This window comes from Setaria italica, chromosome III, assembly GCF_000263155.2.
Source record: "Setaria italica strain Yugu1 chromosome III, Setaria_italica_v2.0, whole genome shotgun sequence".
Lineage (NCBI taxonomy): Eukaryota > Viridiplantae > Streptophyta > Magnoliopsida > Poales > Poaceae > Setaria > Setaria italica.
The window spans coordinates 6,742,781-6,758,209 of record NC_028452.1 but is presented as its reverse complement, the minus strand read 5'-3'; the positions used below and the strand labels follow the sequence as shown (position 1 = coordinate 6,758,209).

Genomic DNA, 15,429 nt, shown 5'->3' with positions numbered 1-15,429 from the left:
AGAAAATGGGAATGAAAAGGAAAAAGTAGATTATTGTTAATCTATAATCATACTAATTAATCATTTTTATTTTAGATGAAATCGCTACAATGAAGTTAGATAGCGAGGGGTATAATGGACATTATTCATGAAAAATAGGAGAAGCCGTTTTGCCAAACATTTTTCAAAACGTCAAAACGGTTCCAACTCTACTAGAGAAGCAACTTCATCAGAGGAAGCGCAATCGGAGTCTTTTTCGAAGGAGCCGAAGTTCTACCAAAGATGCCAAACCTAATTAGGTCAACAAACGAGAAGCGGTAATCACACGATGTAGATAGAAGCATCTACTTGAGTTGAAAATGCAAATGTACTCCGTAGACAGAGGCATCTACTTGAGTTGAATATGCGAATATGGAGTACAATATAGGTGGCTGGCATTTATTCTTTAACAACAGTAAGACTTGACAATGGTCATTTTTTAGGCATCTTGAAAAAATTGTTATCATTATGATATGGATGGAATTGAAATTTTCCATTTCATACACAAATTCTTAGAAATTACTCCCTCCGTCACAAATTACTATTTTAGCTTTTCTAGTATATAACTTTTGCTATATATATAGACATAATATATATTTAGATGCATATCAAAAGGTATGTATCTAGAAAAGTCAAAACAAATAGTTCGTTCTTTATCCCGTTCAGAATCGGACATGAGATAGAGATCATCATGATGCCAAAAATTGTTAGAGCAATTCCAGCACATCCTCTAAACAACCCCCTATCCCAAGTTTTAGAAGGCCAAGTAAAAAAAAAATGCACTCCAACAAGCTCTCTACTTATCTCCCTATTTTAGTGAGGCTTTCAAATTCCCCTCCACGTTTCATTCCTGAGGGGTCACTAGGGAGCCCTCTATTTATGAGGGTTATTGCTTGATTTGGAAGTATTTTTGTGGCTCTTAAAAAATAGAAAGAATCTCCATTTAATCTTCAGAGCTTAAATCGACCTATTGTTGGAGTTGCTCTTTCCACGTGAGCATCCTCTTCTAGAAAAACCTAAATTAAGACGACATTGCGTGTTCGCCCTACCTTCGCAACAACGTTAACCGCCCCCAACGGCATGACCGTCACGGCGAAAAGAAAAAAAAAAAAGACACCAACGCCGTAGCCGGAGCCCGCAACCTGACCCACGCGTCAGTGACATGACGGGCCACCGTTGCTGGACAGCCTGTAACACCGTACCAGGATGCCGCGCACGTATCCACGCGGCGGTCTTATCCACTCGCCCATCCCATCCCATCCCTCCCCTATCCGGCCGCTATAAACGCCCCGCCATCCCTACGGCCTTCACCTCCATCACCATCAGCATTCATCTTTCTTTCCCAGGCTTCAGCAGCATCCTCACCTCGCACCCACCCACCAAATTCCAAAGCAAGCAACAGCCCGACCGACCGATCCGAAATGGCGATGGCACCGTGCGCAACCGCCGCCTCCGTCTCCTTCCCCGCCCGCCCGGCGGGGGCATCCTCCGCCCGGCCGCGCGCCGCCAGCGCGGGCGCCGGGGTGGCCCGCGCCGCGGCGGGTGGCGGGGAGGGCAGCGGCAAGTGGTGGGCGCCCCTGCTGGGGTGGTCCGGGAAGGCCGACTACATCGAGGCTCCGGCCCCCGCGGCGAAGGAGGCGGCGTCGGCGGCCACCCCGGGGAGGGCGTTCGTGGGGGGCCTGACGGAGGAGAAGGCCCGGGAGCTGCGCGCGCGGATGGCGCAGACGGAGTCCTTCCACGACGCCATGTACCACTCCGCCATCGCATCCCGCCTCGCCCGCTCCTCCGCCTAAGGCCGTGGAGACGACGACGAGAGCGACCCGCCGACATCGCCGTAGATCTGGCGCTCCGTCCGTGTGCGCCTACATGTGTATATGATATGCCTGTCGCGACCTTTTTTTTTTCTTTTTCTTCTTTGGATTGGGGATTGGTTCCCCCATTGTTGTTGTTGCCGAGGAGGAGAAGGCAAGAGAGCAAAGGGAGGGGGATCTGGTTTTAAAAGTGACCTCCCTTCGCCGCCTCCCCGATCTGGAGCGCGTTGTTCCCAAATCATTTCCGGTCTGCGCTGAAATGCCAGATCCGCGAAAAGTTGTTGCGAACTTTGTACTGCTACTCCTGATGAAATTGGATCTCAGACATTGTTGCTGCCAATTTGATGCTCCTCCGCTGTCGCGTTGATTCCTCCTGTCGAAATGCGTTTAGCTCCGGTTTGGTACATTTGGATTTGGCTGATCTTGATTGATGATTGGGTTTAGGTTGGGCCTGGCCTAATCGGCACCCCTCGTCCTCATCTTGCCCAATCTTGCCCAATAATTGGCCGCTGTTGCTTCTCGACGCGTGTCGATGTCCATGACCGATTTATCAATCAGTGATGCGCCATGCATACTCGAAGATCGCCACAGATTTGCTCGAAGATCGCCACTGATTTGCTCTGCGATCTGGTTACGAAACAGTGTACGGTTGCTGAGCTACATACTGCGTATCAAAATGATCAGCATTTGGTTGTGCATCACAGATTCGCCCTCACCTTCAGCGGATGAACCTCGACCAGGATTCCCATCTCCGAGGACTGGATCAGCAATATCGACGGCACAATTGGCATTTTTTTAATTTCGTAGATATTTAATTGCTGACACCGACCTCTCTCTAAAGTAATCGATGCGCTAATCAAAATCAGGTCCAGGTCCATTGCGTTAGTTTAGTACGATCAACTCGTCAGTTATCGAAAGTCCAGTTGCCGGGCGAGGCGCGCGAGTGGCCGCTCCCGTGCAGGCGCGGCAGCTTATTTTAGCCCCCGCGCGGCGGTGCCCCCAACGTGACGTGCTTAAGCGCAGGAGAACACGGGGTATCTTTCCCGCACACGGTCCCGATCAGAATAATGATCCACTCGTTATTTTGCTAATTATACAAGTACAATGGTTGGGGTTGCTTATTCCACATACAGAGTGAATGAATGAGAAAAAGCATCCTGCAAAGCTTCAAATTTACAGATGGTATGATTGTGGTAGATGTTTTTAACCATCGGTGTTAATTCGCCAATTAGCACTGCGGCAGCGTTTCAATGTTTGCACCAACAATGATACACCCGAATGCACGACTAACAACCACTTCCAGAGGCTCTAAAATTTTACCGGTGACGGAACGGGCGATGTTTTAGCCACCTGGATTCAGGCGCCAGTTAGCATTGCCGTCTGCAGCTGTAGGGTATTACGGGTTAAACAAATTGTACAGCTGCAAGTACGGATTTTTGAGAGGGGGTTGCTGTCCAAGTCCAAGTCCAGTCCGTACCAGCGACGAGAGAAGCGGCCAAAGACGTACGGCAGGCACAGGCGCGCAATCACAGCACGCAGCAGCTATCGGCCTCGTCAATAACAAAGATCAGACCAGTGTTGCCTATCACCCCTGCCTCGCTGGCATTCGGCATTTGTCCATCGCACAGCTGACCAGCCTGTGCGTGCTTTTGTCCATTCGCATTTGGTGATGCCGTGACGGTCAGACGGCGGTAACAACTAACAAGACCATGCATAAGAGAAGTATATTACGCTGTGCATTGCCTAAAGAAATGGGCGCATGATAATCTCCACTCCACTTGTCGGGTCCCCTGACAAAATATAGAAGCAACCAGGAAGCTGGTAAACCCTTTACGCAGTAGGGTAGGTTCTGGTCTCGTGTTCCTGCTTTTGGTTATGGTTATCTAGCTCATAAAGCCCCCACCTTCAAGAAATAGCAGTTCAATCATATTCATTCCGGTGCAGCATCTAATATCATCATCAAAAGCGAATGGGCGACTTGTGAACAGAATACAGTTGCCGAATATATATTTCTTGCTGTCAGGATTATTTTATGTGCTCAAACATTATACCCTTTTGGCAAACATAATAGCAAGAACGGAAGGAAATATAGGTACATGGCACACTTGTCAATCTGAAGACCCAGTCAGCTCTTATCCAATGGGGACTCTCAATGCAATCAAAATTTGCTGTCTGAAAACTCATCTTTTCATCCCTGGAGGGATGCAGCTCATTTGCTCTCCACGTCATATAGTTCCGATCTGAAAGAACAAAGATAAACCAGATAAGCACGTCTCAGTAATATCTCTTTGTGGATTACACTAGCATAGACCTTCACTACAAAAAATGGCAAGACTTGTCATCAATTCCTAGTGAAGAAAGTGTATCTGAAACTTTGAGCATATGGACAAAACGAATAGAGAAAACGTGGAAGTTGCGAGAATGAGTTCAATATGAAAATGCTAGCAACACCATCAAGCATGACAGGTCCACTGAACGAGCACAGAAAATTAAGAACAAACAGACATAAAAAGTTTGGAAACAAGTTTGCACAAAAAATAACTGTATGATAGAAAAAAGGGATGAGTCTTTCAGACAGGAACTACATACAAGAATGTCCACCTTATCTCTTTGTGGGCTACCCTAACATATGCTTTCAGATCTAAAAAAGGTACTTAGTAAGAATTATCATTATTAAGGAAGTTTATCTTCAATATTGTGCATATGGACAAACCTATATAGAGACAACATTGAAGTTGCAGGAAACTAGTTCAACACAAAACTGCCATCATGCATGAGCACATCACGCATGACAGGTCAACCAAATCCTGTCACTAGCAGACGTGAAGATAGGTAGTCTTACACAATCAAATTAACTGGTACAACAGATGTAGTCATGACCATTGGCATGTAAACCAGTTTGCACAAGCAAGTACAGCAAGAAAGAAGGGTGCCTTTCAAGATCGGAACTATATACAAGAACTTAGTTTACTTGTGTAATGTGTAACCAGGATTGTAGTGCCAAGATCTACTCATCTACATGTATCAAAAGCACTTCATAGTAAGAGTAGAACTTAAGAAAGCAGTTCCTGTTCCTTGTTCAGCACTCACATTTCATCCATAGCTTCACACATATTATGTAAGCCATTCATTTGCATCCACAGAAAACACAGTTAACTCAATATGGGATGGCAATTGGCCAATGGTTTGACTGCTGTCCTCACATCTTGCACTTAGATTAGACAATGCAAATCATGCCCTTTGCTGACATATACAGTTTTTACATCATAGAGGATTTGACTTAGTATACCCATAACATATGCCAAGTAGTTCAATACCAGAACGTGAGTACTGTATATACTCCAGGTTAAATCAGCCCAAGGCAAATCTCCATCAAATATACCTGATCTTTATAAAAGCTAGCCATTAGCATAACAGTTAATTTTACTTCAAGTGCTACAAGAGTTTCTTGTACATCAGGAGTCAGTATAAGATATATCATGCCTGCAAATCTTCCACAAAACAAACTAAAAAATTACATTGTTCTAGACTTCTAGGGAAAATGCTAGCATCGCTATCAGGTGTGACCAGTCCACAAAACCATCACAGGAAATAAAAAACAGACATAAAGATTTGGAAACCAGTTTGTGCAAGCAACAGCATGAAAGCTAGATTGGCTTTTCCAGATAGGAGCTACATAAAAGAATGTCCAGCTCATTCACTTTGTGGTTTACCCTAACAAGTTAACATAGGCTTTCACAACTAACATAATAAGAATTAACTTTATGGAAAAAAAATCATCTGTAGTTTTGTGCATATGGACAAATCAAAAACAGACAATGTGGAAGTTGCAGGAAATAAGTTCAATTCAATACGAAACTGATTTCTTTCCATCAGGCATGAGAGGTTAACTGAAAGATACAGCAATGAAATCACAAGCAGACATGAAGATGGTATATGTGCACAATCAAATTACAGAAGATGTAGCACTATTATCAGCAATATAAAACAGTAGCAAGAACAGCAAGAAAGCAGGGGGCGCCTTTTCATGGAGGAACTATATACAAGAACATAGTCTACTTATTTTTAGTACTCCATATGATGTACAAGAACATAGTCTACTTATTTAGGTTGATACTCCCTAGTTTCCTATGTAATGTGTGACCATGATTGTAGTACCTAGATTTACATATATCAAGTGCATTTGATAATATAAGAGTGAAAAATTAGAACAGCGGTTCCTGTTCCTTGTTCAGCACACACATTTCATCCATAGGTTCACACATATCATATAAGCTTTTCAGTCCCATCTAAAGTAAAAAAAACAGGTAACTAATATGGGATGTCAACTGGACTATGGTTTCACATCCTGATTTTTCAATTGGTTCACACATATCATATAAGCTGTTCAGTTCATCTACAGTTGAAAACAGGTAACTCAATACGGGATGTCAACTGGAATAACATCCAAAACTTCCTTAGGTTCACACATATCATATAAGCTGTTCAGTCTCATCCAAGGCCACAGTAAAAACAGGTAACTCAATATGGGATGTCAACTGGACAATGGTTTTCACATCCTGAACTTAAGGACTCCTAGACCGAGTTCTTTGCTGACACATAACTTTTAATTCATGGAGGATTTGACGTAATAAGCCTATGCTGAAAGTTCTTCAATAACACAACATGGGTACTGGATATAATCCAGGCTAAATCAGTCTGTAGCATTAAACCCACAGTCCTCCACAGAATATATATATGATCTTTGCTAGACATTAGCACAACAGTTCATTTCACCTCAAGTGCCAAAACAGTCTCATGCGTGCTTCTTATTCCCATTATAACATCATGAATCAAACATAAGACAATCATGCCTGAAAATTATCTTTGTACAAACTAACAATGCATTCTTATAGGAAAACCAAGCCAATGAATGCATGGACCGATTCATTACATACTAGATCACTATATGACCTAGATATGCTTCTCTTCCATAGCTCCTTTCTTCCTATAACATGCATCCAGATGTTCACAGAACAACACTAAGTAGATCAACTATATGTAGGGCTCAACTTCCTTAAGTGGCATGGATAACCCTGTTTGTTCCGATTTACGTTGAAATCTTAATTATGGACTATGGATGAAGGAAAAAAAATCTCCAGTACCTTGTTACTTTATTAGTACTGCTCATGAATCATAGCACGACCAAGTGAGCAATTGTTCCCATGAGAAAAACATAATATAGTGATTATCACCAAGATGGTTACAAGATTTTCAAGTTCATATGATCATATTCTGTTACAGTCTTTCAAGCGCATTTATTTTCCATACAATTGCTCGGCAGACTATGCTTGAGCGTTGCAATGTCCGTTCTATTGTAATGCCGTGAAACTAAAGCTGTCCCTATCAGCCATCAGCATAATCACAAACAGGCTTAGCATTACCAATTTACCAGCAATCGACCATCTAATAAAAACAGGGGCACATAAAGGGAGCACGGGAGTGAGGTGAGGGAGGAGGAGGACGACGTACATGAGGTAGGCACCATGGGCGAATGCTCCGGCGAGGACGCCGTAGAAGAGGCGGTCCCTCACCACGGGGTTGTGCCGCAGCCCGATCCTGACTGCCCCGTCGAACCACGCGATGAAACAACCAAAACACGAGTCAGCAGACGCAGCAAGTAAGGGGGATTGGAGCGGAGGGCGTGGCGAGCGTACTGAGGGGGAGCACGGGGGCGTAGACGAGCGGGAGCAGCAGCATATACGGCGGCTTCCGCTCACGCTGCGGGGGACGCCTCGCCGCCGCCGGATCGCTGGCGCGAGAGGACGATGCAAGTGAGCGAGATCGCTTGGGTGGAGTAAAAAGAGAAGGTGAATTGAGCAATAGTGGGTATTGAATTGCTTACTCGAACTGCGAGGAGGAGCGGGACGCCATGACCGGGGCCGGCGCCGGAGACGGCGGAGAAGAGATCGAATCGAATGGAATCTGAACGAGTAAGAGAGGGGTTTGGCTTTGGCGTTGCGTGCTTCTCCCGGGATTGGTTTTGGTCAGTTCGGCGCCGCCGGTTTTGGAACCCGTTGGAACCGTGGTTTCTCCTGGATTACGCCTCCTTTTCGTGGTTACGTACTGCGTAGTGGATTGGGCCAAATGTCCTGGATGGACCGGGTTACTTTTCGTGCCGAACAACAAACACCAGCCCAAATGAATGAGTGAGGGGGGCATTGTACACGTAATATAGCTAGACGGGCCCGGCCCATATTGTTAGGTCCGCAACTCAGCCCGCTGATCAGTCTCGCCTCTCGCGGCTGCTCCTGACGACCTGACCCGAGTAGATCGGCGGCGGCGACGATGCTGAGGGCGCGGGGGGCGGCGGGTGCGCTGCTCCGCCTCGCCGGCGCGGGAGCCTTCGCCCAGAGCGGCGGGGCCCCTCCGCTTGCGCGCGCGGCATTCACTCGCGGCTTCCTCGATCTCCACAAGGTAGCCGCTTCGTCTCCGTCCGTCCTCCATTTCTCCGCAGCCGCAGTTGATTAGATTGTTAGCGCGAATGAGTGACTTGTTTTTCTCGTTGCTGGGGTAATCAGATGGTGAACAAGGAGGCCATCGAGAAGGAGAAGGCCAGGCTGTAAGGCTCCTCTCCCCCCAACTCGTTTACTTGCTATTCATAGTTACTCCTACTGGCTTGCTGCTGCAACTTCACCGCAGCACTGTATGGAATATGCAAAGTGTGATGCTTCTGATTGGTCTAGTGCAGTAAGGATGAGATGAGTAGGGGCTACTTCGCGGACATCTCCGAGATCCGCAAGAACCAAGGCAAGGTATTTATAGTATGAAGTACACATTTATTAGTTGTTGATGGATTTGGGTGATTGGTAACCACACTGTGATCAAAATGGTTTAGATTGCGACTGCAAGTAAGGCCATCATCCCAGAGGCTGATGCTGTTGAGTTCCCTGATCTGGTTGTGGAGTCCCCTGATGGCGGGGCTTTGCATCTGCCTCTTGTTGCGCCTGCTCCAGAAGATGATGGTGGTGAGGCTGGTGTTGGTGTAATTCCTGATGCTTCATTGGTCTGCCTTTCCTTTCGTGCAAGCTCGCAGGTATGTGAGGGACTGGTCAGCTGCTTTTGCTTGATAAACCCTGTAGTTTACATCAGCTTGGTTTGCAACCATGGTGGTGTGCACTCCAACTGTTTGGTTTCCATTACATTTGCAAAATTCTACCGCTACACCTCTTAAGTTAATGTATACTTCAGTGTTTTTAAGGCGTTGCCTAGGCGACAAGGTGGTGGTGGCTCGCCTCGCCTAAGGTGTCGCCTTAGCCTGCCTAGGCGATTAGGTGGTGGTGGCTCGCCTCGGCTCGCCTCGCCTTAACGCTTTAAAAACTATGGTATACTTGCTTGATACATATACCTAGGATCATATGGATTTTGACCGGATATGCTTTGGTTTTATGTGTATCTGTGACAAATCAAGAGTTAACAAATCACTGGTCATGTATCTGTTATAACACTTCATCCAGAAAGCTTTGTATTGTGTACATCCCATGATTAAAATGCATCCTGCATTGATCTAGCTTCCTGGCCTGGTAGCATTGTTTTCAGAAGCTCTAATCCTCTGCCATTCAGGTTCAATTTGTACCAACTACTTCAGCAAGCCCACTAAATGCAGATAAGAACTTTTAGTTGCTCCTGGTCAAATTTTTAGGCAAGACATGACATCCAGGCATCCAGCTACAACTTCTCTCACCATGGTAGCGAACAATTCAGTGTAGAGTACTGTGCCCACCAGTGCATGTTGATTGCGGATTGATTGGCCAAATGCTGACGGTGTGCTATTAAGGGGTTGTTTGGATACCTGGTGCTAAACTTTAGCAGTGTCACATCGGATGTTCGGATACTAATTAGGAGGACTAAACATGAGCTAATTATAAAACTAATTGCAGAACCACTGTGCTAATTCGCGAGACGAATCTATTAAGCCTAATTAATCCATCATTAGCAATGGTTACTGTAGCACCACATTGTCAAATCATGGACTAATTAGGCTTAATAGATTCGTCTCGCGAATTAGACTCCATCTGTGCAATTAGTTTTATAATTAGCCTATGTTTAATACTCCTAATTAGCATCCAAACATCCGATGTGACAGGTGCTAAAGTTTAGCAGGGTATTCCCAAACACCCCCTAAATGTATGTGCACTTTGTTTGATGCCCCTAAAAGGCATGTTACTTAGGATTACAGATGCTCAGATCTTTTTCACATCCTCTCTAATATGCTTGATTTGTGGCTCTCTCATTTTTTCATGGCTCAGTATTTCATGTACTGATATCCAGATTCTCTGCTCCGATATGATATACATTCTTAGTTTGTGTTGCCTTCTAATTAATTTGTTAGAAAAGATATATAATTGGTCTAGGTTTCATATTTCTTTTTACATCGTAATTTGCATCACATTGATTGTTTGTGTTTAAGCTTATATGCTAAATGAACCTTAGTGATTCAACAGCTATTTGGGTGTGCCTTTTGCTAACAGAAAATGGCCGAATCATGGAGCTCACCTTTCCTGGATGCATTCGGTGCTGACAAGAACATTCATGTTTATGAGGTATCAATACATAATAATTCCTGGTTTTGTGTTCAATGCAAAGTACCAGTAACAGTGTTCAAATCAAAATAAATGAAAGAAGATATTGGATGGTGCTTGATGTATTCAGTAACTGTAAAGAAATTCATGATCAAGCTCTTTTTGCTAATCTTCTATCACCAATATCTTCTTATGTACCCCACTAACAGAATTCAAATTAAGCTCTAATTGTCATTACAGATAGTGAAAATACTAAGATGCTCTAGTTTACATGATTCCCTTATTTTTACTATCAAACTGTGGTTAGATTTTTTAACTACCCTTAATGCTTGTTTATTGCATATCAGAGTCAGCACAATTGTTTATTTAATATTTTAATGGCATGTGATAGTAAAAAGAGAATAGTGCTGTTAATCCTTTGTTAATTAAGTAATTAACCTTTAAGCTTTGGATAGTGCTGAGGGGGGGGAACACCTTACAATATTCCAAGCACTGAGCTGAAAGGGAAATATGTTATGTTCCAGGTCTCATTTATAGATTCTTGGCTATTATCATCGAGTCCTGTGAGACAAGCATTCCTGAAGGTGATGAGGAAATCAAACAATCCTCAAAGACATATTGTGTATGCTTTTGGGGACCATTATGACTTCCGAAAGAAGCTTCAGATTATAAACCTTCTCACCGGGTAACAGCATTCCTTTCCCTTTGGTCGTTTGGTAGAAGCTAAAAGTAGATATACCTTACACCTTACACTATTCTGTCAGTATAAGGTAGTTCAATTCTTGAACTGCAGGTACATATACCTGATTGATCGCCAAGGAAGAATAAGATGGCAAGGCTTTGGATCTGCAACACAAGAAGAGCTGTCATCACTAACGGCGTCTACCTCCATTTTGTTAGATGACAAATGAGATGAGGCGGCTACCTGTTTTCTTTTTCTTGTAACTTTCGGGGGATGAAATTTTGTTTCATACCAGTTTCAAAGCGACCATTCAGCAAATTGAGGCACCTTTTCACAGCAGTTAATAAGCATGGGGTGTCTGGTTTTCTGGTATCCAATCACACACTGTAACCACATGGGTTGTTTGAGGATACAGCATGAATGTTCTGGTGTCAATGATTTCCTTGCCTTGTGTAACTGTTGTCTGGAACGCAAATCCTAACTTCTGCGATTAATAAGACTGCTGACCTGATTACATGGTTTGGTATCCTTGTACTAAACCTAGATATGCAAACTCTGTTTTGTTTGGCTCCTTTTATTCGTAGGGAGGATTGTTGCTCTGGGACTTGCATTGTTGAAGATCATGCATTGGCTTTTGATACGTTTTTCAGAATCTACCTAAATAATAGGAGTATTTTCTTTTTCGTAAGTGTGAGATTGGCCAACTTTCCAACATTATGTTCCACAGGAGTTTTATAGAATTCCAAGTATGTTCAAGAAATAAATTTCTCCCTCCCAAATTGATATTGAAAGTGAAAATTTTCATTAACTTTGTACTACATTTTTTTAACACGGTACATCCGCACATCACGAGAGAATGAGCCAACTGAGCTGTATTACATTGTGACAATAAAAGTAGAATTTCACAAAGTTGAGTGAGAAGAGTGTTGTTTTGAGATATGATAACACAAAAGTGTCCTTATTGTTAAACTAAATTCTTAAAGGTTTTTTTGTTAGTTTTCCCACTATTAATGTTGTCTCGTGAAATCTACACTCTTAAATGCACAAAAGAAAGGATAAAAAAGGGATAATGTGCCGCGCTCTCTTCGCAAAGAACGCGTTGAAAATCACAACCTCTCGAGGGGCCTAATTGCAATTGACGAGGAAACAACTGGCTCGTTGATGGCGGTTCATTGATCGAAAACCCCAAAGCCGTCGCTTCCGGCGCCGCCTCCCCGTTTCCGGCACTGCCGCCGCCGCCGAGGGAAGCAATGGTGGACGCCGCGGCGGGGGATGGAGAGGACTCGCGGTGGAGGCGGAGCAGCACCGATTGCGTCTCCTTCGTCGCCTCCCGCTTCGCCTGCACCAAGGTAGTACCCTACTCCCTAGCTACCAAACCCTTCCGCGGCAAAGCCCTACTCCGGCGCCGCCATTTCTAGGGTTCCGCGTTTCTTCACCGGCAAGCGGCTGTTGGAGCCGCCTTGGGGGCCCGTTGATTTGTGTGATGGTTGATCGGATTCTCACTTGCCTTGTGTGTTTGGGGTTTTGGTTGTAGGGGGCTAATTGCGAGTTCCGGCACTGCGAGGGCGCGCGGTTCAATCCGAGCTGCTGGTACTGGTTCCAAGGCAACTGCGTCAATCCGAGCTGCACCTTCCGCCACCCCGTGAGTGATGAAAGCCCAGCCGCTGGTTAAATTCCTTGGATGATAACCTGTGTTGGTGTGCTTGGCTGCTTGCTGTGTACCATGAGTAGAGAATGTGCTCAGGTTCGGTACTTGATAGTTGATAATGACAGACGCAAACGGTTAAGCTTGTGATGTTGTAGCTTTGGTTACTTACTTTGCGGAGTTCCTTAGAAAAAGCTTGCTTTGTGGAGAGGTGTTGTAAGAAAGATGAGATGGCAGTACTCTGGGCCAATTGACTGACTGTGAGCGATTTATTAAGAATATTTGCAATAGTTGTCCAGAGGGCTTGTTGGTTGGAGTGATGGATTCAATTGCGTACGAGCAGCCCACTAGTCCAACCAATTGCATACAGGCAGCCCATTGTACTACCACCAATGGACTCTCCAACAACATTGGGTTCTACCTGTGCATGTTGGTTGGAGTCAACTGTAATTCCCTGAAAAAAAAATGGTTGTTTGTGTGGCAACACTGACCAATTCCATGTCTCTTGTGATATGGGCATGTGGCGTTGCTGATGTATGTAAATGAGTTCAGGGATGGAAAGGTGGTTCAGTTGATCCAGTAGTTGGATTTGTTTGTGTTCATTAATTCATTTCCTGATGTACAAATAAGAGGTTGCCATGTGTTATTTGGTCCTGCTTTGTAGCCTTGATAGTGTTCATTTGTTTGTTAACTTGTTCATATACATTGATTGAAGTAACTTGCACTCTTCACTCTCTATTTTATGCCTTGAATTATTTCCGTTGACTTGCTGAGCCTTAGCTTCTTGTTAGCTTTCTTGCTTATGTAGTTTTGTATAGTGTTTTTTTATCTCATTACACCCTTATCTTGCAGCCATTGGAAAGCCTGAACCAAACCAAACCCTTGGCAGATCCACTTCTACCATATGCTTCTGCTTCTCTCAAGGCAGCCAGTCCTTGTTACTTCTACTACAACTCGTACTGTAAGAAGGGTGGCAATTGCCCCTTTCTACATGAGCCTCCAACTTTTAACAGTGTTGTTGGAACTTGTTCTGGAGCCACCACTTCCAACATTGCTGCACATGGAAATTCTGCTGGAGATGAGAAGATAGAATCATCAAAATTTGCTCTTGCTAATCCTTGTCAAGGCAGCCCTGAACGCATAAGGAATCACCACTCAAAAGGAGTTTCAGAGTCAACCAGTACCTTATTTAATGGAGCTGCTTCAAATGCACCTGAAACATCAATTGATGCAGTTGGATACATGAAAAGCTCCACGCCATCTGATCAAAGTTCAGGAGATCCAGCAATGGAACATGCAGAACAGGATGAATCGCGTGATTCCTCCCCTGGATTTGATGTCCTTGTGGATGATGGACTCCCTAACAAGATTGATCTTGAGCATCAACTGGCACAGGAAAGAGGCACTGATGTGCTTAATGTGGAAAATTATATTGGAGACCCAGTTGTTTATGGTCTGGATTATCATAATGCAGAGTACCAGGAGCAAGGACTTAGTGACTTTGAGCGCGGCTGTTATCTTGAAGGAGTTCATGGGCATAGTTGTTTGACCACATTAAGACATATACCACATATTAGATCAGATCATGTAAATTCCAATTCTGAAGAGCATGGCAAAAAGTTCTTCAATCCGAGAAGCTTAATGGGCTCGCGTGCTGACTTTGATCACCAGAACACTCAGATTGGACATATATCAAAGCAAAGACCTGAGAGGAGAAGAAGTGCAAAGGGCAAGAATGGCCGCACTAAGAGACATCGTACTCATGAACCCAGGAATGGTTCAGAAGAGATTGAGCAAAGACCAACACATGACATGCACAATTCGTTGATGGGAGATTGTTCTCGTTCTCTTGTCTGTGCAACCTTCAGAGGACAGAAGAAGAAAAGTAGAAGAAAGCAACACCATGCTCATTCTGCTAGATCATCAAACTATACTAATGCAAATGCAAAGCACATTGATGATCCTGAAAATTTTACTGGTCCAAAGTCCCTTGCTCAGATAAAAGAAGAGAAGTGTAGGTCCAGGCCAAGTTTTAGTCATCCCACTGTTCACGTGGCTCATGGGAGATCATTCTCAAATGATTTTGAGGGGCCCAAATCCCTGAGTGAGCTTCTCAAGGCCAAGGGTAGGACTCCTGTTGGTTAGGGAATCATTCTGTAGCAAGTGTAGATGGTGAACTTGGTCAGAATGATGCCAGTGAAAGCTAGTTTTTGCTAGCATAACAAGCAACTTGGAAGTACTTTTGTAAAAGAGCATGGAAAATGTTGATTTCCTGTGCTGTGGACAAATTGTTAAGAGGATGGTGAGTGTGACTGTGTGAGGAGGAAGAAAGGACCAATATTCAGGAATTACTTTTGCTTACTGCCACGATTGGTAAATGGCACTAACCCTCTTGTTACTTAGTGTTGCTAAATTCTTATAACTTTAAAATGGTGCTTTCTGGAGATAAATTTCTGTTACGCTCTTGGATACCATCCAATGGATGTGGAACACCTGTCAACGTTCATTGTGTTGTTCTGCTCAGTTATATGACATCAGCTTATTTACAAGCAAGAGTCGAACATGTCTACCTTTGTGCCTTCTGCTATGAATTATGATAGTTTTTTGAACTTATCGTGTTCGTAAGTTGATTAATTGATTTTGCATGGATGAAATTATTAACTAGCATGTGCATTTATTATATGATGGGAACCAACGCATTGATGCTAAATA

At 44.0% G+C, this 15,429-nt stretch overlaps 4 protein-coding genes across 5 annotated transcripts; 3 read left to right on the top strand and 1 right to left on the bottom strand.

Annotated features, from left to right (window-relative positions):
- Positions 1–1,312: 1,312 nt before the first annotated feature.
- LOC101759433 lies at positions 1,313–2,169 on the top strand. The gene has a single exon (XM_004960768.4). It carries the CDS (start codon positions 1,440–1,442, stop codon positions 1,809–1,811), a length of 372 nt encoding a protein of 123 aa, XP_004960825.1. The 5' UTR covers positions 1,313–1,439; the 3' UTR covers positions 1,812–2,169.
- A 1,638-nt stretch (positions 2,170–3,807) lies between these two features.
- Positions 3,808–7,874, bottom strand: LOC101759031. Its single transcript, XM_004960767.3, has 4 exons — positions 7,714–7,874; positions 7,526–7,620; positions 7,341–7,431; positions 3,808–4,069 (listed from the first exon to the last, which is right to left on the bottom strand). Exons 1-4 carry the CDS (start codon positions 7,740–7,742, stop codon positions 4,039–4,041), a joined length of 246 nt encoding a protein of 81 aa, XP_004960824.1. The 5' UTR covers positions 7,743–7,874; the 3' UTR covers positions 3,808–4,038.
- Positions 7,875–8,091: 217 nt separating this feature from the next.
- On the top strand, positions 8,092–11,628 carry LOC101758622. 2 transcript variants are annotated; one of them, XM_004960766.4, is made up of 7 exons: positions 8,092–8,285; positions 8,390–8,430; positions 8,560–8,623; positions 8,707–8,904; positions 10,340–10,411; positions 10,915–11,075; positions 11,184–11,628. In XM_004960766.4, the coding sequence occupies exons 1-7, from the start codon at positions 8,157–8,159 to the stop codon at positions 11,299–11,301; spliced, it is 783 nt and encodes a 260-aa protein (XP_004960823.1). In that variant the 5' UTR covers positions 8,092–8,156; the 3' UTR covers positions 11,302–11,628. The 2 variants fall into 2 exon arrangements, with proteins under 2 accessions (XP_004960823.1, XP_012700099.1); XM_012844645.2 differs by having other exon boundaries at positions 8,191–8,285; positions 8,555–8,623.
- A 671-nt stretch (positions 11,629–12,299) lies between these two features.
- On the top strand, positions 12,300–15,263 carry LOC101786699 (zinc finger CCCH domain-containing protein 34). Its single transcript, XM_004963455.2, has 3 exons — positions 12,300–12,421; positions 12,607–12,714; positions 13,570–15,263. The coding sequence occupies exons 1-3, from the start codon at positions 12,323–12,325 to the stop codon at positions 14,860–14,862; spliced, it is 1,500 nt and encodes a 499-aa protein (XP_004963512.1). The 5' UTR covers positions 12,300–12,322; the 3' UTR covers positions 14,863–15,263.
- Positions 15,264–15,429: the final 166 nt, after the last annotated feature.

Bases quoted from the DNA above. Each gene is read 5' to 3' on its own strand.
- LOC101759433 (XM_004960768.4), top strand. From the start codon at position 1,440: ATGGCGATGGCACCGTGCGCAACCGCCGCCTCCGTCTCCTTCCCCGCC.
- LOC101759031 (XM_004960767.3), bottom strand. From the start codon at position 7,742: ATGGCGTCCCGCTCCTCCTCGCAGTTCGA. The intron at 7,432-7,525 runs GTACGCTCGCCA...TCGACGGGGCAG, and splicing joins CGCCCCCGTGCTCCCCCTCA to TCAGGATCGGGCTGCGGCAC. The intron at 4,070-7,340 runs GTACGTCGTCCT...TTGTTCTTTCAG, and splicing joins GCCCATGGTGCCTACCTCAT to ATCGGAACTATATGACGTGG.
- LOC101758622 (XM_004960766.4), top strand. From the start codon at position 8,157: ATGCTGAGGGCGCGGGGGGCGGCGGGTGCGCTGCTCCGCCTCGCCGGC. The intron at 8,286-8,389 runs GTAGCCGCTTCG...TGGGGTAATCAG, and splicing joins GCTTCCTCGATCTCCACAAG to ATGGTGAACAAGGAGGCCAT. The intron at 8,905-10,339 runs GTATGTGAGGGA...TTTTGCTAACAG, and splicing joins CCTTTCGTGCAAGCTCGCAG to AAAATGGCCGAATCATGGAG.
- LOC101786699 (XM_004963455.2), top strand. From the start codon at position 12,323: ATGGTGGACGCCGCGGCGGGGGATGGAGAGGACTCGCGGTGGAGGCGG. The intron at 12,422-12,606 runs GTAGTACCCTAC...TTTTGGTTGTAG, and splicing joins CCCGCTTCGCCTGCACCAAG to GGGGCTAATTGCGAGTTCCG. The intron at 12,715-13,569 runs GTGAGTGATGAA...CTTATCTTGCAG, and splicing joins GCTGCACCTTCCGCCACCCC to CCATTGGAAAGCCTGAACCA.